General features: G+C 37.7%; 1 protein-coding gene across 11 annotated transcripts in view; it reads right to left on the bottom strand.

Annotated features, from left to right (window-relative positions):
- Window positions 1-1,506: 1,506 nt before the first annotated feature.
- The window catches only part of col6a3 (collagen, type VI, alpha 3), a 68,674-nt gene continuing 42,353 nt past the window's right edge, over window positions 1,507-27,827 (bottom strand). For 7 of the 11 annotated variants that reach the window (XM_081713358.1, XM_081713360.1, XM_081713367.1 and 4 more), the window contains 37 exons: window positions 27,178-27,771; window positions 26,470-27,078; window positions 26,016-26,350; window positions 25,767-25,845; window positions 25,537-25,682; window positions 25,259-25,351; window positions 24,682-24,735; window positions 23,078-23,149; window positions 22,909-22,935; window positions 22,781-22,825; window positions 22,572-22,625; window positions 22,406-22,468; window positions 21,284-21,349; window positions 19,698-19,751; window positions 19,206-19,241; window positions 18,750-18,812; window positions 17,027-17,089; window positions 16,011-16,073; window positions 15,822-15,884; window positions 15,361-15,411; window positions 15,130-15,165; window positions 14,841-14,903; window positions 14,697-14,759; window positions 12,176-12,205; window positions 12,036-12,078; window positions 11,801-11,812; window positions 11,201-11,694; window positions 10,914-11,016; window positions 9,992-10,693; window positions 9,789-9,891; window positions 9,520-9,572; window positions 8,194-8,454; window positions 7,623-7,703; window positions 6,178-6,363; window positions 5,915-5,983; window positions 4,353-4,541; window positions 1,507-2,413 (listed from right to left, as the gene is read on the bottom strand). In XM_081713358.1, coding sequence (XP_081569484.1) covers window positions 2,367-2,413; window positions 4,353-4,541; window positions 5,915-5,983; window positions 6,178-6,363; window positions 7,623-7,703; window positions 8,194-8,454; window positions 9,520-9,572; window positions 9,789-9,891; window positions 9,992-10,693; window positions 10,914-11,016; window positions 11,201-11,694; window positions 11,801-11,812; window positions 12,036-12,078; window positions 12,176-12,205; window positions 14,697-14,759; window positions 14,841-14,903; window positions 15,130-15,165; window positions 15,361-15,411; window positions 15,822-15,884; window positions 16,011-16,073; window positions 17,027-17,089; window positions 18,750-18,812; window positions 19,206-19,241; window positions 19,698-19,751; window positions 21,284-21,349; window positions 22,406-22,468; window positions 22,572-22,625; window positions 22,781-22,825; window positions 22,909-22,935; window positions 23,078-23,149; window positions 24,682-24,735; window positions 25,259-25,351; window positions 25,537-25,682; window positions 25,767-25,845; window positions 26,016-26,350; window positions 26,470-27,078; window positions 27,178-27,771 — 5,165 coding nt within the window. In that variant the 3' untranslated portion in view covers window positions 1,507-2,366. The remainder of the gene's footprint in view (window positions 2,414-4,352; window positions 4,542-5,914; window positions 5,984-6,177; window positions 6,364-7,622; window positions 7,704-8,193; window positions 8,455-9,519; window positions 9,573-9,788; window positions 9,892-9,991; window positions 10,694-10,913; window positions 11,017-11,200; window positions 11,695-11,800; window positions 11,813-12,035; window positions 12,079-12,175; window positions 12,206-14,696; window positions 14,760-14,840; window positions 14,904-15,129; window positions 15,166-15,360; window positions 15,412-15,821; window positions 15,885-16,010; window positions 16,074-17,026; window positions 17,090-18,749; window positions 18,813-19,205; window positions 19,242-19,697; window positions 19,752-21,283; window positions 21,350-22,405; window positions 22,469-22,571; window positions 22,626-22,780; window positions 22,826-22,908; window positions 22,936-23,077; window positions 23,150-24,681; window positions 24,736-25,258; window positions 25,352-25,536; window positions 25,683-25,766; window positions 25,846-26,015; window positions 26,351-26,469; window positions 27,079-27,177; window positions 27,772-27,827) is intronic. The other 4 variants (XM_081713361.1, XM_081713363.1, XM_081713364.1 and 1 more) reach the window with 4 other exon arrangements.

The raw sequence follows: 27,827 nt of genomic DNA, 5'->3' as shown, positions 1-27,827 counted from the left end.
TTTATAATCTTTATTTAAAGTTTTTATTTTGGATTTCTTTGTTGATATTCTTTCTCTCCCTGATAAATGAAACCTATCATGAAAAGTATAGTCTGTTCATGTCTTTATTAGGAGGTAAACTTACAAAATCAGCAGGGGATCAAATAATTATTTTCCCCACTGTATGTATAATTACATCATTCCTAATACTGATTTTCATTGCTAATGAACAGCCATAACATTCCCATTACATCCAGGCTGTGGTTTGCAATTACTCATAGGTCAGGTTAGGGTTAAATCCCAGTAGGTTTTAACTCGTTGTTGTCTCACAGGCCCTAATCAGACTTGGATATATGAGATCTGGAGAAGTCACAATATCAAGTGAATTTTATAGATTTAAAATGTGACACACACACAATACCCGTTAATTACACAGCAAGTGTGTGTGTGTGTGTGTGTGTGTGTGTGTGTGTGTGTGTGTGTGTGTGTGTGTGTGTGTGTGTGTGTGTATATATATATATAATATACCCGTAATCATATTTGTCTAGCCTGTGTTAAATGCGTTAGTGTTAAGTGTGTCTGTGTGCATCGTTAATGTTATTTGTGAGTGCCACCATTGCCTATATGTTTTTGTGTCATTAAATGTTTCACTCCGTCGAAAGAGTCTGTGCGTTCTGCTCCATGCCCTTCAGCACTCAGGCATTTGTTACATATATGCTATAAAATAAATATCTATATTTTTATGTAGGTCAGTTGTAGTATTCTTACTGAAATACAAAATTAATAATTCAGAAATTATCTTAAATATAACATATGAATTGTTTCACTTAAATCTACTGTAATGAAATACAAATTTCAAATCCATGTAATTCAAATATTGTTCATTTCTGTATTTTTGATGTTTATTTGCTCCTGTTGCCATGGCAGATGATTCAGTAGAAGTGTGCAGAGTGTATGTGGAACCCTCTTGTACTTCCGGCTTCTGGCTCAGTTTCGACTGCAATGAAAATTGTGGGACTGAGAAGCAGAGAGGAAAATGACAGCTGCGGGCTTGGCTCAACTCACGAGGAAGTGCACAGAGCCTCCCTCCTCCTCAGAACTTCCCCACCCCCACTGCAAACAGAGCCTGACCAAATTTGGTTAAGAGTTATTGTGATTTTCAGTTTGCCACAGGTCTGTGTCATGGAAATTACATTACAATGTGAAGCAGAACCTATAAAATAAAACAAAAAATGAAAATATTTTTCTAAACTATTTCATCCCAAATGAGTCACAGTGTTCATTTGCTACATCATAGCTCAACATAAATTGTGGAACAGTTCCACATAAATTGTGGAACTGTTTCACAGTTATTAAGAGTCAAACAGACCAGCAAGTATTTGGTAGTTGGTAATATTGCTATTCTCTCTAAGCTTTGATGGCTTACAGTTTCCTTGGACCATCCAACCAAGCAAATGTCAGCGTTTCTTTGAAAAATCTGTTTTTCCATGGCACTTTATGGTCAGAAAAATAAAGACACCCTAGGGCAATGGTTAATATAAAGATTTATTTGTGTTTTCTCATTCTCTAATGAAATACACAGTTGAAAAATACCTAATATCCCCACTAAAAAAGTAGAGCTTGACAAGTACATTCTATCTTTCATCTTTGTTCTTTTTCCCAGAGCATTTTTGGCTTTGAGTCAGTGGTTCCAGAGGTGCATTTTTCATTTAAACGCATGACATTTTTACTCATCTTCAGTGGCAAAGCAGATGACAGTTGTGATTATTTAGAATTTTAACTCTGCCAGAGTCAGAAATAAGTGTAAACATCAATGTGGGTTCTTTAAATGAAAACATCTTACCTTTTATGAGTAGGAGTACGAGGTCAGCATGTGACCAGAGAAAACAAAACATTTTTTGCAAACAAGCAGTGGAAGCATAATGAGAGCATATGGAGAGCCTTTGCGGTTTAAAATAAGAGTCTGCTCCGAACACCCTGGGTGAACAACATGTTTCATAATAAACCCCAGGTGAACAACCCGCTTCACAACAAACCAGATTTACTGACAGGCTTTCGTCAAGCTTTCATGGCTTTGTTTTAAAAACAGTATAAAAAACTCATTTGCCCTTGAGTTTTACTACACAACAGCTTGTGCTCTGTGAAACAAACATGAATAATACACATACATACACCCACACATCCAAAAAACAAAACAAAAAACAACAATCTATGTAGCACCAGTACAATAATATCATGCAGCAACCAGTCTCCTCTTTTATTTCCTTTTGTGGAAAAGTACTAATTTAAAAGTTTTCATGTGGCAGAATCCAGTGCAGGCATCTTGGCTTCGGTGCGTTTTCCTCTGAGTATTATCAGAGGTTGTGTGGCGCGTCCTCAGTGTCCTCTTAGGTTCTCACTGCAGCAGCAACAGGTGTTTGTTGAACAGGTGTGGCTGAAAAAGCAAACACACGAATGTAAAGAATGTAAAGTGCAAACACTCCTACAGTCTGAAAATAGTCATAAATGACCTACATGATCTACATTTGCCTACATAAGGACACACAGTTGGAAAAGTCTTGACCTTGGAGAGGTTGGTTGAGTAGCTACAAATGTAGGTCCATGGCAGGTACAGTGTTCTTATGGACAGTTTGCTAATCCACAGTGTGCTAATCCACAATGTGTTCATGGAGTTCTGTAATGAATGCACTCATGCAGTGTATAAAAGTAAATTTATTTAGCTGATGTAATTTTGATGAAGTCAAATATCTCAGGCTGAGATGGTGCAATCTGAACCAATCTTTTATAATGACTTTTAATGTCTAATTATTTGTATAGTTTAGGACTAAACAGCAGTGAATCACCCCTTTACTTGATTTGCACACACTGAAACTGCATCATTCTAAAGCTTAAATGTAAACTCTAAATTAGTCCCCCAAAGGCTTCACAGCCAGATGGACCAACACACTGCAAAAACACTGCATAATACTGCATAAAGACTGCAGAACACTTCATAAACACTGCACAATACTTCATAAACACTGCATAATACTGCATAAACACTGCATAATACTTCATAAATACTGCATAATGCTGCATAAACACTGCATAAAGGCTGTGCCTACATACTGCATATATCTTATAACATGAAGGCTGCAGACCACAGGTCTGTTATACTACATATGGCCAACAGATGACAGATTGGTTCTGAAACATTATGGTCAAATAAATGCCCCTCTGCACTACAAGACGGCTGTGGTCACACAGACTGGAATGTGAAAGCTGCTACTAATAGCCATCTCACCATCTGAAAGGAGAAAGCAGAACCTGTGACTGGTTACATCAGCACGTGTATGTAAATTGACTAGGTGTCAGTATAATGGCAGGTTCCTAGTGTGACAAATAATCATTGGAAAAAATGACTTATTGCTCCTATAACTTTGAAGAGGAATATCTGTTGATAAATATTTCCCACATGTTTATATCAGTGTCAAAGTAAAGCTATTCAAGGACACATTGTTCTCATGGGTCCTGCAAAACCATTCCAGCAGTTCTTAATAGTAATAATAGTCATAATGGATTCTTGGATTTGTGCCCTGATTTATTTGATGCTAGATGCTTGAGGTTTTTTTTTCTTTTTTCTTTACAATCATCAACAAAACACAAAATTTCCCATGGCATAGAATCTGCATGTTTAAAAGACATTTTAACATATGGTGGTTTATTTATGATGTTGCCCCTGTAGATTTTCAAATGAATATTGTGTTCATTAGGGGTGAGATTTTGCTTTAATGATTATTAAATCCATTTATATTCAGTGGAGAGCGAACATTATATAGAAGTTCTTTAAAACATGATTTTTTAAATAAATGACACAATAATTCAGCTGTTAGCTGAGGAACCACACCTTTTCTGAAGTACATATTCACAAATGTTTATATTCTTCAGTTGTTCTAGTGTTGGTTGCAGTTACTTGTAAAACTGTGTATTATCACACTCACTAAATCACAGCGCGTGCCTGTGTTATGCATTGTCAGTGCCAAATAAACTCCTAAAGAGTTCCCATGATCTTATTCAAAGCTGAGGGGACCCTGGTGAATGCCACTGCATTCAGTTTAATTTAATTTGTTTAGCTCTTTTTCACATAGACATCATCACTAAATATGCTGACAAATCCAAGTTTAGACCTCTAGGGAGCAAACAAAAACAGCTGGACAAGACATGGGCAGAAACCAAGAGAGAAACTAGACTGGAAAAGAGAAACCCTTTCTCCTCTGGGCGATACCAGATAGCAGCATATTCACCATTAACACTTTCTTTCCCAATATTTGTAAATAAAAGGCTATTCTTCTAACTAACAGATTCGCATATTTATTGCATGTTCCATGTCTTACCTCCTTTTCCACATGCCTTCTCACACTCTTTCTGTGTGTCAAACTGATTCAGGTTACCACCACAGCCTCCATACCAGAAGCGGGTGCAACTCTTGCTGGCAAAGTCGTAGTGCCACTTCAAAACAAACTTGGCACAGGTGCCCTCGTCTTTGGGCATTTTACAGATGTCCACCATTGAGAGGATGGCTGCTGTTTGGAAAAGTTATCAGTAGTTAAAGAAGCAACACAGAAAAGCCCAGTGTGTTTAATAATAAAAATAATGAGAATCATCATCATCTTGCTATTATATTTCATCTGTGCTGTAAAAATTGCTGAAAGATTTAATTCTGTATTGTCGGATATACTCTACTAAAATTTGCAAAAAATGTTTTTATGCTGCCTGGTGATTTCTGAGTTTCTAACAGTTTTACAATAACTGCATAGTATTAATCATACATTCTTAAATTATATAATACCATAGCAATAATTTGTAATTTGAAACATTTTCTAAATATCTTCATTAATGTAATATTACTGTATAGTAACTGGATTAAAATATCCTTGTGGATGTTTAATGTATTTTATCTGCTGCACTATATTCAAAATATAATTTTCATAAAATCTATTCATAGAATAAAAGAATAAACACAGACTCCTTAAAAGATTTCCATAGTGGATTAATTACTGTTACACAAGTAGGTTAAGGTATTTAAATGAATGAAATTTCACTTGTTCTGGTTCATTAATTAGGTCTTATAAGTTGCCATTTTCTAAAGTAATTTATTTAATTACCTGTGCTTTGCCTCTATAATAAACATTCTATTTAAAAGAAAATTAAATTTAGGTATAAAATAATCTAAAATAATCCATGTGTAGAAAGCAAATGCTTTAACAAAGCCAACATTTTTCTAATTTAACTTACTATTTGTATTACTTTTACTATTTTATGCTAAGATTTGTCACCTTTTCTCTTTTTTAAGGTAGAATCACCAAGGTTGGTTCATTCGTGAAGTAAAAAGGAACAAAAATGTTTCTAAAAAGACTACAATGAAATAAAAGTGTTCTGGGCACAGTTTCCCAAAAGCACTGCAGTGATATGATCATCCTAAAAATGATAGAGTGCTCAGTGAATAGTTGCTCTACCATTTAAAAGATAATCTTTTAGTTGTGATGCGTTTTGGAAACACTGTTCAAAGAGTCAACTGACAGGAGCATTTATGAAGCATGAGAACAAAACATAAACATAAAAAATGTTACATTTGGAGAAATGATCAAAATCTCATATCACTGAAACATCGTGACCCCACAGTAGAATTAAACACAACATAATTTATTAAAGTGAAAAACATTTACAAAATTGCTGTGTTTAAGGTCACTCACAATGGAACTGCTCCTGGCCACTAAGGGTTGATGCTTTCTACATGAATGTGTGAAGACAAGACTGAATCATGTCATTAGACCACTTGCTAATAAATTATCTTCTTGCTGTCTTCTGTCTGAATGTATGCCATTGCATTACCCCCCCACCCCCCCATCAGTAAATGGATGTATTAACTGCTGAGAGGTTTTCCTGTAAGTCTAACCTGGAGCTGAAGCTGGATAGACCTCTGATTTGATCTTGTCTGCACTCTGCTCTGGTTGTGTCTCCAGCACTGTGAAAGTATTAAAAGAAAACGAAATAACATTATCAATTGTTTGGAATCCCATTTGCTGTTTTGACAGAATCCCCACTAACCCTCCTCAGTCCACTAATCTGTTCAGCTGTTTCCAGCGAAGTGGGACAGCGACAGAAAATCAGTTTAAAGGTTAGTTAGTGACATCTAAAGCATTTGATAGGGGACCCTACCTGTATTCATGCAGTGTCTGAGACACTGTGCCTCGGTCTCAAACCTATTTTCATTGCCTTCACAACCTCCATACCAGAACTGGGCACAGAATCCGATCTGTTTGTCAAAGTACCACTTAGCCTCATAGTCTCTGCACTGCAGTCCGGAGTCATAATCAAGTGAGCATGGGTCTGCAAGCTGATTAACTAGAACATGCAAAAGAAGGAAGTGATGGATTATGAAGAGGCTGAGAGAGTTAGTGATGTCAGCTGGTTTACCAAAACGTAAAAAAATATGTAAAGAATGTAGATGATTTAAATATTAGCTGAATGACTGTGTTAGCTTGATTAAACATTAGTAATACTTTAAAGTACTGCATTTAAACAATGGTGTATATTCAGCCAACCTGTTAGTTATTCACTGAAAGAGTAGCCTATTGCCATCTTTTCATGGGGAAACAATTTTAGTATTTGACTGAATATGAGGCTCTCTCATATTTTCTGAATCTTGCTCCTTGGTTAAGTATCAGCTTGAAAAGTACAACGACCATGAAAGTACAATGGAAAATAAAGTAATAATAAAATATACAATGATGCAACTACTGTCATGGAATTGAATGTATACAAGTTTAAGCTATGTTACATTAGTCTGTTCACTTCCAGTACTTCTCAGCTCATGTTATTGCATAATGGGAAAGTAAAACAAAAATGTCAAGAAAAATACCAAGATCCATTAGCCCACATAATGAACTGCAACATACTCAACACCGGAAACTAATTAGACTGCACTCCTGTTTGTTTTGGGGGTTACCAAGGTGATGTTTTTAAACATTTAAAACCTTGATAACATATCAGTTGCAACATATCAGTGCTTATAAAGTTAGTTTTTTCCTGTACAGTCCTGTGTATGCAGGTGAAGAGGACAACATGGTTAGTCCACATAAAGAGTGATCTAGCTGCTCTGGTAGGCCAGATGTTTCAGGAAGGGGAACACAGCTGTACATGTAAGTGGGTTAAAGGCCCTGAAACCCCATGTTGGGGAAAGTCATGAAAGTTTCATTTCCTGAAGTTCATCTTTAATTTAAAAAATTTATCACACCAATACCCCCTCTTGCTCTTGTAAGTTGCTGATTAGGCCTTTAAATAGTTTAAAAAAATAAATTAAAAAGAAAAATATTGCAGGCACAAATGATGTGGTCTTTTTTTATAAAACACAGCTCAAAGGGAACAAATTATTTTGCGCTCAGATTCTGGTCTAACATCTTGTGTGACAGCATCCAGTGTGAAATGTTTCTGAGGCTGTTCCACAGTGCCTATGATTTATTAACTTGTTTTGATGAAGAATAAATCAATCACATTTTGGCATGTCAGGCACTGCTAACACACCCTGCCAAGCCAGGCTTCAGATTAAACAGCAACGGCAAATTTTGTAGAGAGAGTGACAACAAGGAGCTCCAATTACTCACCAATGTCTGGTCTATTCAGTGGTGCAGTTGATAATACCCTTGTTATTTCTGCTCCAGCAACAAATTTTAACTCTGCTGCTTCTGTTGAAGACAAATGTTTTAGACTGACATTACAGGAAATCCATGTTCTAAATTTAAGGCTCACTTGTGTTGTGTTTATATACACAATATCTTTGATCATAAACAAAGGATATGAGGCAATGTTATGCTACAGTTCTCTTATTCACACACTAATTGTTTCAAATCTGACAAACATTTCCCAATGTATTTTCTTTGTGTCTGTGCAGTAACTGTTACTTTAGCCCTTAATCCCCTAATCATTCCTAAGCACGTCATGAAATGCAACATTTTATTGTAATGTCAAGTTCACTTCAGAATAATACATTATTACTGTATTATTTATTTAATGGATTATAGTGACTGGGGAAAAAGACGGTATTATATTTATTTCCTTTTGAAATACAGCCCATCTTAAAAAATGTAAGAAGCAGATGATTCACCTCATCTTGTGAGGTACATGTAAACAGAAATTCTTCATTGAAACATTTATTACTTAAAGTGACAATCTTACTTGTGGTAATGATGCCTTTATAGGTGCGGGTGACCTGTCCTTTAAGATTATGTCCGGTAACCTCTATATAGTAGGTTTGGTTGGCTTCCAGGTGTTGAAGAGTGAGGTGGTGGTCAGTGATATTTCTCTGCAGTACCGAGATGTGATCCTGGAGTCGAGTCACCATTACCTTGTAGGTGGCTTTTGGACCATCACTGGCCCAGTATAACGTGAACCCTCGGGATGTGACATTAACCAGGTGAAGATCCTCTCCATTTGATTCTGGACATGCGTACAAACAGTATATTTCTGTTTTTGCTTTGTTCTTACAAATTTTTTACAGTTCATTTCTAGTCTTTGCTAGTTTCTTTGTGTGTTCTCAGCTGTGTGGAAGAACATTCTCACTTTATTTAAACTCGATTGAATCATTTTGAGGCACTACAGGTGTATTATGGCAAATGTCAGAGGTGTCGTGTTTAGCAGAGATGAGAGCTTTACATAACATTACATAAACATTCCTAGACAAATAATTTTTGATATTCCTATAATACAAGTTTGAGACAAATGGCCACTATTTTGAATTTTTATTTCAATGGCTTGTACTTTTTTGTAAAGACACTTTGTTCGCATTTCTAATGTGACTCATGACTTAATAAAATTGTAAATGATACATATCAACAGACCTGATTGTACAAATTTGTGGATTCACAAGAATGTCTCATTTCATTAGCACAGTAGCATATCTGATGGCCCAAATGCATTATAAGACAATACATCCTAGCACATTTGTCCAGAAGTGTGATTCATGAATTTCCATCTCAAAGTGAAAGAGACGTATCATGATAAGAGGCAGTGCTAGTAAGAGAGCTCCCCTGGACCACGATCAGCCATGTGAGCATTATACTTTTCTAAATAATTTATGCACTAATTGAAGGTGCACTTGTCACTGCAGTGTAGGTCCTACATTAAACCAGCAGTCAGTGTTGCAGTTATACACTGTGCTAGTGTATAAGTATATAATTCTGCTTTTAGTTGTATTACAGTCATTGTGGGGGAGTAGCTAACTACAAGCAGCTTTTCTAGATTTTCTATCTTAACTAGCTACTTTTTGTCAGTAGATTAATGGTAGTGCAGCTATTTAATTTTTTTTCCATTAACTTACTAGGTAAAATTTTCCACAAGTAGCAGTGTAGCATAACAAAAATCTGGATTGTTTTTTTCCTTGATACTGTAATTGCAAAAAAGAAGCCACCCAGAAGCCCCAAACAAAACAAACAAACAAAAATAACCCAAACATGCAAAAAAAAAGGTACAAATAAAAAACAACAACAACAACAACAAGCATACCTTTATGTTTTTGCTCATGGACGTCTTGCTGTCCACTGTGTTTATCTGTCTTCCTAGGATATAAATAGTAATAAATAGCTTTAATAATAATAATAATAATAATAATAATAACTGTATATGAAGATATCAGGGTTGGCATTAACACTACAGACATAGTTTCTTCTTGTTAGTGAAATGAGAATCTATAATACAAGGCATGTTAATAATCCATAACTATTACCTATTGAAATGTAGTAGTATTTTTGTGAAGGATAATGGAGAGAGCTTACTCATGCATGTGTTGTGATCTGAAGAGAGCATTTCCTGGCTGGTCACTCTGGTACCACTGGCACTTCCTTGATGTTTCATGGGACATGTAGAAGGCATTCTTTACTACAGTGTGAGGTGCAGAAGACCGAAGAATAACAAAATCATTATATGTTCATACATCTGATATATGATTACATTTAAGTGTGTTTGGGCCATGACTTACAGCTAAAGTATTTGGGTAGTAGTTGGGCAAATATCTGAAGGTGGTCATCATAGAAGCCTGACGGTCTTTCTGTCTTCTTGTAGAACACATCTGAAGGCTCACTTGCCACTTGGTCTAGTATACGCACATCCCTAGCAGTGAACCTCTTACCAACTCCTATCACTACAATGAAGTAACCCTTGCATTTTACCTCAATGGCAGCCTTCATCAGCCTCTCCTCATCCTCTTCCACTGACCCAGTCACAAAAAGCACCAGTACTTTCAGGTGGCGGGGAAATGGCGCCTTCTCAAACACGTGCTCCACCGTGCCCTCCAGGGCGGCTGAGAGAGCACGCCCACCCTCTAGCTGATACACCTTGTCTAAGAGGAAAGTCTGAATGTCACGTGCTGATTTGTTGTCTGTCAGGCTGAATCCCACACTGATGGGAATGCCGGTAGCATTGTGCAGATATTCATAGGGAGCATGCTGGACCAGAGCAACCCTAGCATGATGAGCGCTTGTGGACGGTTCTGTTGAGATCTCAAGTTGATTCACCATATAAGCAACATATCGTTTTATCTCAGTGAAGACGCCGGGCCAGGTGCTTTGGGAGCTGTCCAGGATGAAAGCCATGTCAATGTCCAAATCAGTGGTGAATGACCGTCTCCCCCGAACTCTTCGAGGAGGTTCATAGTCACATATCGAGTCAGGGCTGCAGAAGTCTGGAAAGGAGTTTCCAAAATCAACTCAGTGCAGTCCATTTTATCATGTATATCACACTGCTATACCATAACTGAAAATAAATGGCCCTTTGGTTTCATTATGGTTTTGAGTTAGATCTTGTTATAATCTCTCATTTGGCCATGACTGCTGCACACACAACACCTTGACTGCTGTACACACAACACCTTGACTGCTGCATGCACAACAGCCCGCTCTTACCTAGGCAGATGTGGCAGTTCATGATCTTCTTGATAACTGAGTTGTATTCATTACTTCCAGGTGAAGGAAGCACTATAACTTGGGCCAGCGCAGTGTCATTAAGCTGAAACACAATAATATAGACTGAACAGAAATATAATTTTCAGTGTCTTGTTGCAATGATCAGAAGTACCATTCTAAAGCAATGTAAGTCAATTTCAACCAGTGCTTATTTCAGGATATAATAAAAGCTGGTTAATAGGCTAAAACATTGTATTTAAGAATTTTAGTATTTCTCTGTCTCCTACCTGCATTGCTCTAATAAGCTGACGATCCTCACGGGTCAGGAGGAAGACAGAAGCAATCCCAGCATCATAGAGGCGCAGAGCGGCAGTACTCAGTTCTTGTGTGATCTTTAAAGGACCACTGACGAAGAACACAGCTACCTTACGCACCAGGAAGCCACTGCGTACACGCTTGAAGGTATTTTGTGCCAAAAAATTCATTGCTGTCTCCAGGCTGCGCTGCTTGTTCGTCTGGAGAGTCTGCAGACCTTCCAGGTGTTGAAGCAGTGCTTGCTTTTTCAGGGCATCAGCAAAGCGGATCTCCGTCGTCACCTCACTGTTGTAGAGTGTCAGAGCCACTCGGGCGCCTCGTGGACAGTTGCTTTCCGTGATGGTGAGGTCTTGTACGAAGCGAAGCACAGCTTCCCTCATGTTGTTGAAAATAGTCCGCGATACACCAGCTGATGCATCCAGCGCGAAGGCCAGCTCAGTGGGGTAGAGCGGACACTCCTGAGCCCCTGCAGTGGGCAGCAGCAGGGCTGTTAGTACACTGCTTCAAGCATTTTCAGAATATCTTAAAAACTTGATTCTGTAAGGTATTTAAATGCAGAAATGTTCACTTACCATAACAGCAAGCTACAAGAGAAAATGATTTTTAAAAAATTAATGTACAATTAGTTTTTTTTCCTACAATGATGAGGCATTTAAACTATGGAATAGGAATGTTAGAGACACATGTAATTAATGAATTAATTAATGTAATTAATGTTAGCGATACATGTAATTAATGGCATGTAGTTAATGACCCCATCACATGGACTCCTCTGAACATTTCTTTGGACTTTAATCAAATACTTACGACAGTTATCCCTGATTTTCTTGACTAGGTCACATTGTGTGGCCTAAACACAAACAAACAAATATAAATAAACAAGATCAATATATTGATCATTCAGCATATATGACCATTCTCACAGTGTGGTGAGAAAAAGTACTTACGAGTCCTGGTCCCCTGGGCCCTTTCTGGCCCTATGAGAACAAAATTATTTTGAGTCAGATACAACTGAGAAGAAAAATCTAGATCACCAGTTTTAAACCCCTAGGATCCTGAATAAATCTCAGCATGTATTAAGAGAATATATGTAAATTGAAACATTATTAGTTTACTACATATATTGAAGCAATAAAGTTGACACATAGTATGGCTCATTTATGTGATTGAATTTTATGACAGTGAGGATGGATAGATAACCTGACTACAGTAATGTTGTTTTGTAGCAGTCAAATAATATTTTTTAATTATTAAAATATTCATTTAGAATATTAAAGAGTTATTTGAGATGTAATTTATATGTTAGGTGATTGGGAAATCTCCTACTGATTAACCATGCTTTGTGAAAAATTAGATATTCTCAGTCTCTTAGTCTTTACAATCTATTACACTACTTGACAGCAGTTTGAATATTTAGTAATGATGGACTAGTCACAAAAGAGTTTTATGTTTGGATGTTTTATGTTTTGTCTTAACTGGAGGATTCATTTTCTTTTCTGTAAACAAATTATGCATATTATATGAACATCTGCACAATTTATTTCCTATTACAATATTGCTTTGAGATGACATTTACATGGGTGGCTAGCTATAATGCTACTGCTAAAACACTACAGTCTTTCAGTGTATAATTGATATGAGAATGATATGTTGTTTCTCATGTGTTTCCCTTTCACTTTAAGACTTCTGGTTCTTCTGTTTTATATCCTGTGATTTTTGGTTTGGTCTGATGTTTAGATATGGGTTATGCCACTTATGTTTTTTTGAAATGCTACCATGTAATACCAAGGCTAGAATCCAGATACTGCTGCGGTCGCAAGGAATGTGAATAAAAGCCAGTTCATTTGAATGGGAGACGATGGGAGAATGCAGAAAAACTATTTGCTTCCAGTAGCTGTTAATTTCAATGTACTCTGAGTTCATCTAAGTTCATTTTATACTCACAAATTTACTGACCTCTCAGGCGAGGGCCAAAAGAAAATGGCCAGGTTACTGTAGCCTTAAGGGCCATGGAGACACCAATAAATGCAGCCCAGAATGAACATTATTGCAGGACTGCGTGGTATGTAGATATATACTTATATATATTATTTTACATTTTTAATGAATGAGCTAGAGGGAGCTAGAAAGCTGGCACAAACTGAACCATATTTCAAGCTAAAAACCAAACTAGCTACCTGGCTATAAAAACAGCTAATGTAAGCTGTTTGCTGAACTAGTACATTCACTCCAAAACCATATCGGCATCACTCACAATCACCTGATTCTGCTCCACCATAGCCAAGAAAATAGCAAGGCAAATGTTCAGTGTGAAAGTCTTCTTATGTATTATATCGAAAGTAAAGGGATTATAATGTCTGCACCGTCCAACCCGCTTCCTATTTAACACCAAAAATGCTAAAAAATATGTTTAGATCCTCAACAATGTTTAATTATATTACCATTTTCAAAAGTTACTGAACATATATATATTTTTTAAATGAATAGCTACTTTAACATTTAGAAATATAAATCTAATACAAATTTAGAATATATATAAACAGACACATTTATTTTTGATATCAAGAATATAATTTCTCCTAGTAAATATTGAAATCTTGATAGCAAATTTTAATGTATAAACTGAATTAATGTTGTCATATGATTCTGATGATGTAATTGAACATATAAGATATTTTGACTCGTGAAAATGTAATTGTAGTTATCTTGAATTGCTGTTCTTACTAGCAAGATTTTAAATGCCGATATCCCTAATTGCCATTTTGAATAGTCAAACTCTGAATCCTATTAGTCAAAACTCATTTGTAGATATCTGAAATTGTATTATTTTTAGTCAGACAAAACCCATTATATGTTAAAGCTATTTGCCATATTCAGGTCGTTCTGTTCTATTTTAAATATAATTCCATACCTAAAGAGAGTCTACAGCAAAGGGCAGCTGATTAAACAAACCACTCTTTAAAGATGGCTACTGAAAGTGGTTCTTTGCTTCATAGTTGGTATTTGAATTTACTATTGTTCTTTTTGACTTATTATTTTTAAAATATGCTCTTATTTTAACATGTGGTTTTTAAATGATATTTTATATTATATTTTAACCTGTTTTTAATTATAATAAGTTATCTTTTATTTAAAATATGCTTTTTGGAGCTATTGTACCTATGAACAGGTGCTCTATTGCTAGTCATTTTACATGTACATTTATATTTAAATGTACAGAATGTGTTTACACTCTTAGCCAGAATGACACAAATATTTATTAGTCAAATGTATTCCATGAGCCTGCTGTGAACAGCTCTGAAAAGTAGTTGTTAGGATTGTGTTTTATAAATGTATTTACAAGGCTGTGTAACTTATAATCCTACATAACATACAAACAAATCAATAGTGCTGGCAACTAGCTGATGCATCTGAGATCAACTTTGCTTATTAGTACGAACATTCAACAACTTAAAGGACATTACTTACATATGGTCCAGGATAGCCAACCTCTCCCTTCTGTCCAGGTTCACCAGTACCACCTGCAATACCCTGTCAAACACATGTAACTATTCTATCAGCCCCAAAGCTATGCAGCCAGGAAATAAGATAAATTGAAGGCACTGAGCTCACTCTCTGTCCGCTATTCCCTTTGGGACCAGGTCTTCCCTTAGTTCCTTGCTCACCACCTGCTCCCTGTATAAACACAGAGGTCAGTAATGTTGTGCAGTAATGTCACGTGGTCAGAAGCTGATCTGTGACGAAGAGGGTAAATAAGGTGACCAGTGTGAGTACATTACAGTGAGAGTATGTTACAGTGAGAGAATGATACAGTGAGAGAACGTTACAGTGTGAGTACATTACAGTGAGAGAACGTTACAGTGAGAGTATGTTACAGTGAGGGTACATTACGTGACCTTACCTTTGGACCAGGATATCCAGGGAACCCTTCATCACCCTGCAATTGCCAGATAGGTTTAGTCTTATGTATCACATATAAAACCATTTCATTATATATACACAGTAAATTAAGTTTTTGTATGAATTTAATTAAAGATTCTTATGTCTCAGGCCATCTGTAAATGGTACATTATAATATATATATTTGGAGCCACTTGTACATTTAATGTTGTTGCCCACAGCCAATATTTACCTTTCTGCCTTTAGGACCAGCTTTGCCAAATCCATCTCGCCCATCTTCTCCCTATAAAGAAAATTTTTATTGACAGCACAGTGTATTAAGACCTACTGTAACCATTGAAACTATAGTAAAAACTGGAGTGTGAGGCAAAAAAAGGTAAAAGGGGCAGGTGCTATCAAAAATGGTGCCATAGACAAAAACAAGCTTGTCATTGGAAACCAGGGGGGTCATACATAGAAACATAATGAATAACAGGAATTCTCAATTTATATGGAAGCCTTCACAAAGACAACTGAGAAGAGTCCAGGTTTAATTCTGAAGTCCTGAACAAGTCCTTCATCGACAGCGGGAACAGGGAATGTGGAACATGGCCAGTGTGAGGAGGAACTGCACCACTGTAATGATGTGGGGGCAGGGCTGTTTGGATATGAAGTACATTGAGACTGGAGAAATAGGTCATGTTGAGATCTTACAGGCTCTCCTCTGGGTCCAGGGGGTCCCACGGTCCCTTTGGGTCCTGGGTCTCCAGGTTCACCCTATGAATGGATTTAGAGAGCATTGCAGTATGTGGCAATTTGAGTACAAGAAAGTAAAATGTGTATATGAGTAGGCAGGAATGTAGGACTGGTGACTGAATGTGCATTCATTAGCTGTTTCGGTACCTTATGACCAATAACACCACGTCTGCCCTTCTCTCCAGGGGGCCCTTTGGCTCCTCCAGGACCCTAAATGGAAAACAGAAAAGAGAAAAAAAGTTTAAATTGAGGTCACCCAATGATTCATAGTAAGGAAATACAATGGGCGTGTATTTTACCACTTGTTACAGCAGGAATGTTCAATGTTATTATAGGCTATTCAGAAGTCTAATATTCTAACTTGATTGCAAGGCTTTTGTAAGTGAAAGAAGTTTCTATTTTTAGATACTAAAAATGTAGGAGCAAGGGCACTAAGGTGCTAATTTGCTAGTGTTTAAAGATTTAAAGATATGAGGCATCACAGATTTATCTGTCCTGGATTTATAAATAAATAAAAATACGTTATGAGAAAAACTCAATAAATTATCCTAGGCAGTTATTTTATCTGTCTAACAAGCTACAAATTACAATAGTTTATTTGAGATAACTAGCCAAATTCTCTGTTACCCAGCTCAGTTAATCCTAACCCCAGGTTAACCTTAACTCTAAATTAACCCTAACCTTAATCCTAACCCTATGCCTAGGGTAGATTGGCAGAGTGATTGATTATACTATAGATTTTACAAAGTCCTGTTAAACAAATAACATGGCCAAGTAATACTGGAGAACCATGACAGAGTAATACAGAAAAACTGTGGATTTTGTCATAACCCTAACCCAGACCCAATTTTGAGTGTAAAATAGAAAGAATGAGCTGATGGAAAACTGGTATTATTCCCCTTTTACACCTAGTTAATCCATTGGTTCGTTGAGTAAGTGACTATAAACAATATTGAACTAGAATACATTTCTAGTTAATGTGTGACTAGCCTACTAGTTTTAAATGTCCTTTTAAAATAGTGTTGTTGATCCTTGACACACATGTCTAATGAAATCATAAGAAGATGCTGGTCACTGCCAGTAATGGTAGGATAAGGTCATGATTTGATTGGAAGAGGAAAAATTTAAACATAATAAATTTAATGAAGAAGTGAAACTCTTACTCTTGGTCCAGGGTTTCCATCCTCTCCCCTGATTCCTGGTGTTCCAATTGGTCCACCGGCGCCCTGATATAAAGAGTCACAACAGTATCATGAGTTTTGTTTTTGTAACACCAAGTGCAGCCTCTTCTAGCACCCCTGTAAAGTAGCTGCATTGTACTGTATGCCTTGAAATCATGAGGAGATATTTAAAATGTTTCCATGCAAACACGGTCATATGTGGAGAAGAATTGGGTTATGCTGGATACAATTATGAGGTTGTTGATTATTCAGCTAAACTAAACATAAAGCAGACTAGACATCGCAAAGAATGTTTTACTAAAGGGGAGACAGATCTGCTCCTGGATGATTTACTAAAGGGGAGACAGATCTGCTGCTGGATGCTTTACTAAAGGGTAGACAGATCTGCTCCTGGATGCTTTAGTAAGGAGGAGACAGATCTGCTCCTGGATGCTTTACTAAAGGGGAGACAGATCTGTTCCTGGATGCTTTACTAAAGGGGAGACAGATCTGCTCCTGGATGCTTTACTAAAGGGGAGACAGATCTGCTCCTGGATGCTTTACTAAAGGGGAGACAGATCTGCTCCTGGATGCTTTACTAAGGAGGAGACAGATCTGCTCCTACATGAGGTGCAAGCTGTCCAGTATAAGAAAATATTTGACTAACTCAGTTTATTAAGCCACCATATATTTGGTCAAGGCAGACTTTCTACCAGAAAATAGTACCCACATTTGCAATGCAATAAAGCAAAATAAGTATAAATATAAACATTTGTGTCTTGTATTATTTCATGCCTCTGTGTGAATGCCATTTTGGTTTAAGTGTTGTGAGGTTTTCACCTGCTTAGCCCACCAACTGCCACAACTCATACACATTTGTTCCTGTGCAACATCTTAATTAAAATATAATTTGAGGGTTGGGTTATGCGAACAGATTGCACCAGGCTTCAGACATTACATGTTCATGAAAACAGCCACACATTGTGCTGCCTCATTTACATTACACCCTTGTTTACATTAAACCTATTTCCATTAAATTTCCAATTTACATTAAACCCCCATTTATGTTAAAATTGTTTGCATTAAACCACCTACTTGGATAAAACTCCCTATTTCTTTGCAGCAACACTGCTGTCATGGTACGGCCCCTCCCCTCCAAACTTCTCCATGCGCGTGGGTGTGTGTGTGTGTGTGTGTGTGTGTTCGTCTGCATGATCACGCCCCCTCGTGTTTCTCACCTGATCCTTGTTATCGTACGTGTTAATAAGTTTCTTGTCTTATCGTGGATGTTGTCGATGTTTGACCCATTAGGCTGCGTGCTAAGTAGTGTGTGTTAAGTGTGTAAATAAATGTATGTTTTTGTTCAACATGACTTGTCCCCGCATCCTGCTTAGCCTCCTCCCGTCACACCACCACTCCATGTTAACACATCACTTTGCACAAAGTATGACATTACCTGCACTGTCTTAACTGCATTATGCTTAACATTCAGTGACTGTCATTTCACATTCATAAAATAAATTTGATGATCTACTCATTATCAGCAAACTAGTGTAACATTTCCAGCTGCAAGAGCAAGACTTGTCTCAATATCTTAAAATAACTTTATAACTAACTTTATACCATAGCTATTTATGCATTCATTGTATTTTTATGTGCGGAAGATGGTAAGACCTCTTATGAGATCTCTTATGAGACCTCTTATGAGACCTATTATGAGACCCACCCGAGACCCTCCAATTCCAGGTTCTCCTAGTAGACCATTTTCTCCAGGCCTTCCACGTGCACCCTAGAAGACAGAAGTATTAATATTTCTGATAAAATTGATTTATACCATCTACATATATCATGCACAATGATTTATTAAAGGTGTAACTAACTGATAAACTAACATTTAAGCACTAGGGATAGGGTCAGGGATAGGGTCAGAGTCAGGGATAGGGTCAGGGTTAGGGATATGGTCAGGGATAGGGTTAGGGTTTGGGATAGGGTTGAATTTAGGGATAGGGTCAGAGTTAGGGATAGGGTCAGGGTCAGGGATAGGGTCAGAGTCAGGGATAGGGTCAGGGTTAGGGATAGGGTCGAGGTTAGGGATAGGGTCAGGGATATGGTTGAGGTTAGGGATAGGATCAGGGTCAGGGATAGGGTCAGGGTCAGGGATAGGGTCGGGCTTAACACTCACAGCCTTTCCTGGTGGACCCCTCCTACCATCAGCTCCCTGTTTAAAAGGAGTGAATGAGACACCATTAGTCATAAGAATAAATGAGACCATTAATCATAAGAATAAAGGCCTTTGCTGGACAGTCACATAGCATACAGGCAACTAATATTTAACCATCAAGCACCTTGAAAACTACAGTAACTGCAAAATATTTCCTTTTTTTCCAACACTGTCAAACATATAATGCAGACAAAAATGAGCAAAATATTACTACTACTACTTTACTACTGTATACTGATTACTACTGTATCATGATCAACTACATTTATAGGATATATATAGGATAGGATTGTTTTATTTAAATTAAATTAAGCAATTCTCCACTGTGCTGCTGTATGATCTTATAGTCAATACAGATGGAATTTAGGAAAAGAATCATATAGATTACATCCAGATTTTGAGAAAGAATTTAACTTTCCTTACTGTAGAAATGTAATGCATAGATGAACATACCTGTCTCCCGGGTTCACCCACGCCTCCTCGCTTACCGTCTTCACCAGGCTCTCCCTAGAGTGACAGAACAATGGTCAGCAGAGCGCAAAGATTTTAACACATAAAATAAACGTTCTGTTCTCTTTTACTTGCACTAACTCACCTACACAGATAAGCATGACGACTGGTTCAAGCATCAAACAGTCAGACACTGACTAAAACTCATTAAATGTGTTATATTGATCAACATTTCTTCACAGCCAAAAAATAGTAGTTGACTGCAGAGGCCAACGACCATCGGTGTGTCTATTCAAATCAAGTGTGTTGTTGTAAATGGAAATGAAGGTACAATTGCAAGAAAGCCAATTCAATGGAATTTTCAGTCTTCAGGCTGGTTGGTGATGTGTATTGTAAGCATATTATAACATTTGTAACCCTAACTCTAACCCTAATGTGTGTGTGTGTGTGTGTGTGTGTGTGTGTGTGTGTGTGTGTGTGTGTGTGTGTTTCGGTAACTCTAACCCTAATGTGTGTGTGTGTGTGTGTGTGTGTATATGTAACTCTAACCCTAACATGTGTGTGTGTGTGTGTGTGTGTGTATATGTAACTCTAACCCTAACGCATGTGTGTGTGTGTGTGTGTGTGTGTAGGTAACTCTAACCCTAACATGTGTGTGTGTGTGTTCGCGCGCGCGCGTGTGTGTGTGTGTGTATGTAACACTAATCCTAACGCGTGTGCGTGCGTGTGTGTGTGTGTGTAACTGTAACCCTAATGTGTGTGTGTGTGTGTGTGTGTAACTGTGACCCTAACGCGTGTGTGTGTGTGTGTGTGTAGGTAACTCTAACCCTAATATGTGTGTGCGCGCGCGCGTGTGTGTGTATGTAACTCTAACCCTAACGCATGTGTGTGTGTGTCTAACTGTAACCCTAATGTGTGTGTGTGTGTGTATGTGTGTGTATGTAACCCTAACCCTAACATGTGTGTGTGTGTGTGTGTGTGTGTGTGTATGTAACTCTAACCCTAACGCATGTGTGTGTGTGTGTGTGTGTGTGTGTGTGTGTGTAGGTAACTCTAACCCTAACATGTGTGTGTGTGTGTGTTCGCGCGCGTGCGTGTGTGTGTATGTAACTCTAATCCTAACGTGCGCGTGTGTGTGTGTGTAACTGTAACCCTAATGTGTGTGTGTGTGTGTGTAACTGTGTCCCTAACGCATGTGTGTGTGTGTGTAGGTAACTCTAACCCTAATATGTGTGTGCGCGCGCGCTTGTGTGTATGTAACTCTAACCCTAACGCATGTGTGTGTGTGTCTAACTGTAACCCTAATGTGTGTGTGTGTGTGTATGTGTGTGTGTGTGTATGTAACCCTAACCCTAACATGTGTGTGTGTGTGTGTGTGTGTGTATGTAACCCTAATGTGGGTGTGTGTGTGTGTTTGTGTGTGTATGCAACCCTAACCCTAACATGTGTGTGTGTGTGTGTGTAACTGTAACCCTAATGTGTGTGTGTGTGTGTGTGTGTGTGTGTGTGTGTATGTAACCCTAACTCTAACGTGTGTGTGTGTGTGTATGTAGCTTAAAGTATTTTAAGCTGGCAATAAGAAATTGTACCGGTGGTCCAGCATCTCCTGCATCTCCCTTGGGTCCCCTCTGGTTATTGTCCTTTCCTGTAGTGCCCTAGTAAATAGAGATAATCTTATTTATTATTTTGTATGAATGTGTGTGACATTTGTGAGAGGAAGCGAGAGAGAGAGAGAGCAAGAGAGAGAGACAGAGAGAGAGAGAGAGAGAGAGAGAGAGAGAGAGAGAGAGAGAGAGATGAGTAACTATTGATTAACCTTAAAAGCCTAAAAGGAGCATTTGTTTCAAAAAACCTTTTCGTTTTATTAATTTACTTAATCTGAGGACTGACTTCAAATGTGCACTTGTTTTTTCTTCAGACAGATTGTTTTCTATTTAGGGTGTGAGACAACACCCACATATTGGAGTGAATTTCTAGTAAAACCACAATAGCAACCATTTAAAGTTTCTGAAAGGCCAGAAAATGATGGGCATTTTGAATAAAGCCACTATCTCAAACTGCCTGAGATATGAAACATGTCTCTCTTCATATCTCAACCTACACGAGGAGAGAAAGAGACTTTAAACATCCTAATGTGTTCTTAACAGATCCTGAAGGAGATTGGACCTAAATGTTTTGCTAAATGTAATTTTAAACTTTTTTTTGTTGAAAGTCTCTCAAGCTACGTTATTAGAACTGAATATTTGTGTGTCCTACAAAATAAGGCGTCTTTAATGCTTCACCTTGTATTCCTATAGGCTATAAAAAATATTCCTACTAGCCAACACTGAATCAGCCAAATGGCTCTTCTGACCAAATTGTTCTGTGCAGTTAATCTTTCTAAACTTGTCATTTGGTTAATATGGGTATGCCACCAAAGTTGCAGCAATCAGCAATTTTATGCAGAAGACCAAAATACATTTGATAAACCATATGTTGAATAGATCCAGATTACTTTGGATCTATACTGCGTAGACAGTGACCTGTGTCTGTGGAGTATAATTCTATTCTATTAAAATCACCCAAAAACTAAAACTAAACCACTGAAGCTCAGACATGGCTTATGGCATCAGCTGCTTCTCTGGGAAATATCATCAATATGCTCACAAATTATTTTTAAAGGGGAGGTTCAGCAACAGAAACAGATGATTATATTGAGGTCAAATACTCACTGGATCTCCACGCACACCAGTCTGGCCCTCATCTCCCGCATGGCCTTTGGTACCTTTAGGACCCTACACAGACAGACAACGTCAAAAGCAAAACTGCTGCCTCTTAAAAGTTCACATTAATTTTATTCAGTAAGGATGACATGATTCTTGTGACAAAATAAATTACCCTTTCCCCAGGGTTCCCTCTGTCCCCTGGTGGGCCAGCAACTCCACTTGTTCCCTGAAAGTTCACAAGTTTTAACCGACAGACAATAAGCAACAGTGAATAACTGACAGAGAATAAACAACAGTGAATAAGCAATCAATTGAGATTTTAATACCAAGCTAATGGATAAATTTGCTGACCCAAACCAGTCTTGTTACAAGAGCACTTACCTCCTCCCCATTGATTCCATCTAAACCAATCTCTCCAATTTCTCCCTAGAACAAAAAAAAAAGAGTCACATCCAGTATCTCAATACAATAAATATTGCATTAATTTATAAGCAAACCTTTTGACATACCTTTTCACCATTGTAACCACGTGCACCCTGAAAATCAGAAACACAGTGTTTAAATGTGCGAAGGCTTAGGTTTATAGTTCTGTTATAAAACCAGAACAAAATCAGATTTATTATTCAACTTTGTATGCTGCCTCCACTGTTAAACATTGCAATAAATAAAAATGCTCACCTTTACACCTCTTGGTCCTGGGCATCCTTGGAAACCTTGTGTTCCATTCACACCTGAAGGACCTCTTTCTCCCTGGAAGAGTTTGGAAGATATAGATTATTAGCAGGTTTGACAGGTTTCCATTGTGAGTTATTTGTGATTGAAGAATTCTGTTAGTAGGGTTAATAAGTTTCCATTATGCTGCATTTGTAATTGAGGCATTTTTCTGTGAGGGATATGGGGACATTTGAAAATGGAGGTTTTGGGGGTGCAGTCTATTATAGGGGCATATTTGTGGTGGAAGGGCATTTAGCTGTAGTGCTTTTTCCTTAGGGACATTTGGCTGTGAGGATATATGGTGTCGAGGAACATTTGGGTGACAGGCTTGTGGTTTGAGTTTAATTGCGTTGTTGAAAATTAACTTTCAAAATACTTTTCCTTTTTAATCACCATAAAGGAGAAATTGAATGATAATTCTATACTTAAAAAAAGCATAATTTTAAACTACTTTTTATTACTATAAACCACATTTTATTTTAGTATTTCACAACATACTACAATTAAACAGCCAGTACTTCTTATTGACTCTACATGAATATATGTACTGTAAGGGAAGTTTATGTAATTTGAATATGGATTGTAAGTGCATTTAATAAACATTTAATAAACTTACAATCTATATTCTATATTTAAAGTGTTTCCTGGCTAAAAAGTACAAATATTGAAGTATACTTGATATGCTTTAACATATTTGATTTTATTGTAATGTAACTGAAATTTTGTATAAATTTAATAGTTTTTTAGCCAGGGAACTTTTAAAAAATTCAAATTATTTTTAAAACTGTAGATGGTTGGGGAGTTGGTTCTGAAAAGCAAAGGGTGTTTGGGTTAGAAATCTGCAAATATAGGAAGTTTGATTATTTAAGCATTAAAGCTGAATAGCTATAGCTGTATATAAGCTTAAAAGAGTGATGGAACATTGATAATGGTATTTATGTTGGAAAGTTGTTTGTGGTTGTCACGGAACGCTCGCCTCCCGCGAGGCACATGGTTTGGCCAGCCACGTGCAGTGGGAGGGTCATATTAGTAGCCAGACCTGCACACACCTGTATTGTGTTAGTCTTTGTGTATTTAAACTCTTGTCGTTGCGTGCAGTGTTGTCGGTTATTGTTGGCGTAATATGTGAATGTTAAATGTTTTTTCTTGCCATTGTTAAATGTAATCGTGTTTGTTCAGTGGTAACCGTGTTGCGTTCATTGTTTGTAACACATGTGAGTGCCGTCGTCTTTATGTTTCAATTAAATGTTTGTCGATGCCGAAGAGAGTCTGTGCGTCCTGCCCCTCGCACTGCGGCACTCGGGCCACCACACGTTACAGTGGTTGAAGTATATTTGTTAATGGTATATATGTTGATGGTTAATTGTTATTAAGGAGTAATTAGATGTCTCATCATACTTTTAGTCAAATTATGATTGAGAGGCAACTATTGTTGTTTATAACGGTTTAAGGGCCATTTCTTATATTTCATCTTCAGAGGAGTCCAGAAGATTATGTTTTACATACACTGTCCTCATATCATAATTCTTAGCTACACAAATTTTATGTTTGATGTTCAAAACACCCACCGGTCCTCCTTCATCTCCAGGATGGCCTCTGTAGCCCTCACCACCAGGTAAACCCTAGTAGAAATTAAACAAAATGTGTGTTAACATTTTATATTTATGTTTTAAAAATTTAATAACTTTGGTGTTGCATATGATCTCTAATTATATTACCTGGTTGACCATATGATCTCTAAGCAGGTTATGTGGTTGACCATATGATCTCTAAGCAGGTTATGTGGTTGACCACATGCTCTTTAAGCATGTTACAAGGTTGACCATATGCTCTCTAAGCATATTACATGGTTGATCATATGATCTCTATGCACGTTACATGGTTGACCATATGCTCTCTAAGCATATTACATGGTTGATCATATGATCTCTATGCACGTTACATGGTTGATCATATGATCTCTATGCACGTTACATGGTTGATCATATGATCTCTATGCACGTTACATGGTTGATCATATGATCTCTAAGCACGTTACATGGTTGACCATATGATCTATAAGCGCATTACGTGATTGACCAAATGATCTCTAAGCATGTTACGTGGTTGATCATATGGTTGATCTAAGCACTTTATGTGGTTGACCTTTTGTCCAGGTAGACCAACAGCTCCTCTGTCTCCTCTATGTCCAGTGCATTTACAAGGCACTGAGCAGCATTCCCGTTCAGCAATGTTATCCTAAACAGAACAGAAAAGATCTAATCAGACTGTTTACTTTAGAATAATATAAAAAGGTTTTAAGAATTTAATTAATCTGTTTAATTTGCAGATATGTTTTCTTAGATTAGATATTTTACCTAATTTCCTTAAAATTATATAATTTTAATTTGTCAGAACACTATAAATTTGCAATCAAGACATACCAATTCTTCCAGCAGTTCATAGTCCAGGTCCATTAGGCTGACATGCAGAGGTCGTGTGTACCTAAAACCCCGTCCGAATTCTAGCAGCACTGTATCCTCAAAGTGTGGGACCCTCTCCAGAGCAACCAAGATGAACGCATTGATGCCTTGAAATAAACCATATTCCTTTTGAAGTAAATTGCAAATTTGTAATTTTAATATTTTGCTAATAAGGTTACAGTGTTTTGTACCTGCAGTCTGCATCTGTTGAACTCGTGCTTTCATGATGTTAAACTGGGCATCCAGTCCATCAGTGAGGTGGATTACAACCTTTGTTTTTGTAAAAAACAAACACAGTGAAAATTGTGCAATACTGCTGCAGTTATACACTGGAATCTTCCTTGGGCTCAAACCTATCCTATCCCTACACTGCATTTTATTATAAAAAAATATTTTAAGGGTTTTATTGTAATTGAGAAAAACGTAATTTGCAAGTTTACCTTAACTCTGTCTGCAGGTCGATTCTTGAATGTTGAAACATATGCATCGATGGTCTTAGCGTTCAAGAAGAAGGGTCCTTGAATGCGTAGGTTTTTGAAAGCCTCAATGAGCTGAGTGTGGCTGTCAGTGAAGTCCAGGTACATAGGTTCAAAGGCAGAGTCCATTGCTAACATGCCCACCTGTACTGATGGGGCCTGATCAGAAGAGCAGCTAACACTCCGCATTTGGGTGATTCGCTGAAGAATGGCAGAGATCTTAGACTCCAGTGATCTCTGACCCATGAAGATGTTTGGTGAAGACACATCAAATCCAACAAGGACATCCAAGTTGCAAGCTGATATTGGTGGAAAACAAATGTATTTAAAAGCTGTGTAATCAAATCTGATCAGTTAATTTATTAAATGGTTCTTTATAAAAGAGAACAAAGTCAAATAATTCAGTTGTGTGTCTCACCTTTTGTGGGCTCTGTTCCTCCTACACATAGTTTTCCCATGATTTCATCTTCAAGTGTTTCCAAAATCTGTTCATTCAACTCAGAGAGCTCCTGGAAGGTGCTGGCTCGGGCCACTGTGGTAGGTTCACTTCCCAAGACATTGAGCTCATTCTCAATGTCACCAACACCAATGGCATAAATGCGCACACCTGAGGCCTTGAGGCCCAGTGCTGCTGCTTTACTTTCATCCTGCGAACGTCCACCGTTGACAATCATCAGAATCTGAGGGACGCCTTCATCCTTCCGACTACCTCTCTCCTTCAAAAAGTGTGTCTGCTGAACATGCTTAATGGCATTTCCTGTATCAATTCTCTGACCACCCTTATACTCTGCCCGTCTGATGGCGTTGATGATGTCATCCTTGTTGTTATATGTATTGAGGTAGAAAACATCTGTCACATCTGTAGCATAATGTGCCAGACCAATCTGTAGCTTGTCTATGTCCGTGTAGAAGAGGTCAATGAGGTTGATAATAAACTCCATGACCTCTTTGAAATTATCCTTGCCAAGATTGATTGACCCATCAACCAAAAAGACAATGTCAGCAACTTTAGACTTTATACCAGTGGCTAGGAGAGAGTGTGAGAGAACAAAACAAATTATGTCACATGTAAATATGCATGTTTTTTTCATGTACACTAGTTATTTACCAACATAGTTCCACTTACTAGGCTCTACAGTAGGGGGACTGTGAGGTTTCATTGTTCCATTAAGTCTGGCAATAAACTGGTCCTGAATGCTTGCAAGTGCTGGGTATGTTGGTACTCGCAGGACATCATCTGCTGTAGTTGCAATCTGTCTGAGCTGCCTTGAATCTGCTGCTCCAGCACCAATTCCTATACAGTTCACTTTAGAGTCTTTGAGAACTTGACCATACTGTGATACATCAGAGGTTGAACTTCCACCTGTGAGCACTACCAAATGCTGAGAGGCGTCTGTAAGTCGAGCCCCTGCAGATTCTTTCAGCTCATTTCTAACCACATACTCTATAGCCTCTGCTAGGTTTCCACCACGGCCACCCATCTGACGCAGTCTCTTCACAGATGAAATAACAGCCTGCTTGTCAGGATGTGAGATGAGTGAGAACTCTGTTTTAGGTCTCTCAGCATACTGTACCACAGCCACGCGCACTTGATCAGGCCGCACATCTAGCTGTTGGACAATCTTCAATATAAAGTCACGGATATGAGCAAGTCCATTTGGTCCAACACTGTCAGATCCATCAATAAGGAAGACAATGTCTCTTCTTCCAAGATGAAGGCCTGAAAAGAAATATAGTAACATGAATACTTGTAGAATGTATTTGATTGTAGAATGT

The sequence above is a fragment of the Electrophorus electricus genome, chromosome 4 (genome assembly GCF_041902795.1).
Source record: "Electrophorus electricus isolate QZ-2024a chromosome 4, ASM4190279v1, whole genome shotgun sequence".
In the NCBI taxonomy this organism is placed as follows: domain Eukaryota; kingdom Metazoa; phylum Chordata; class Actinopteri; order Gymnotiformes; family Gymnotidae; genus Electrophorus; species Electrophorus electricus.
Note: the sequence above shows the minus strand (reverse complement) of the source record. Positions and strands in the feature narration are given on the sequence as shown.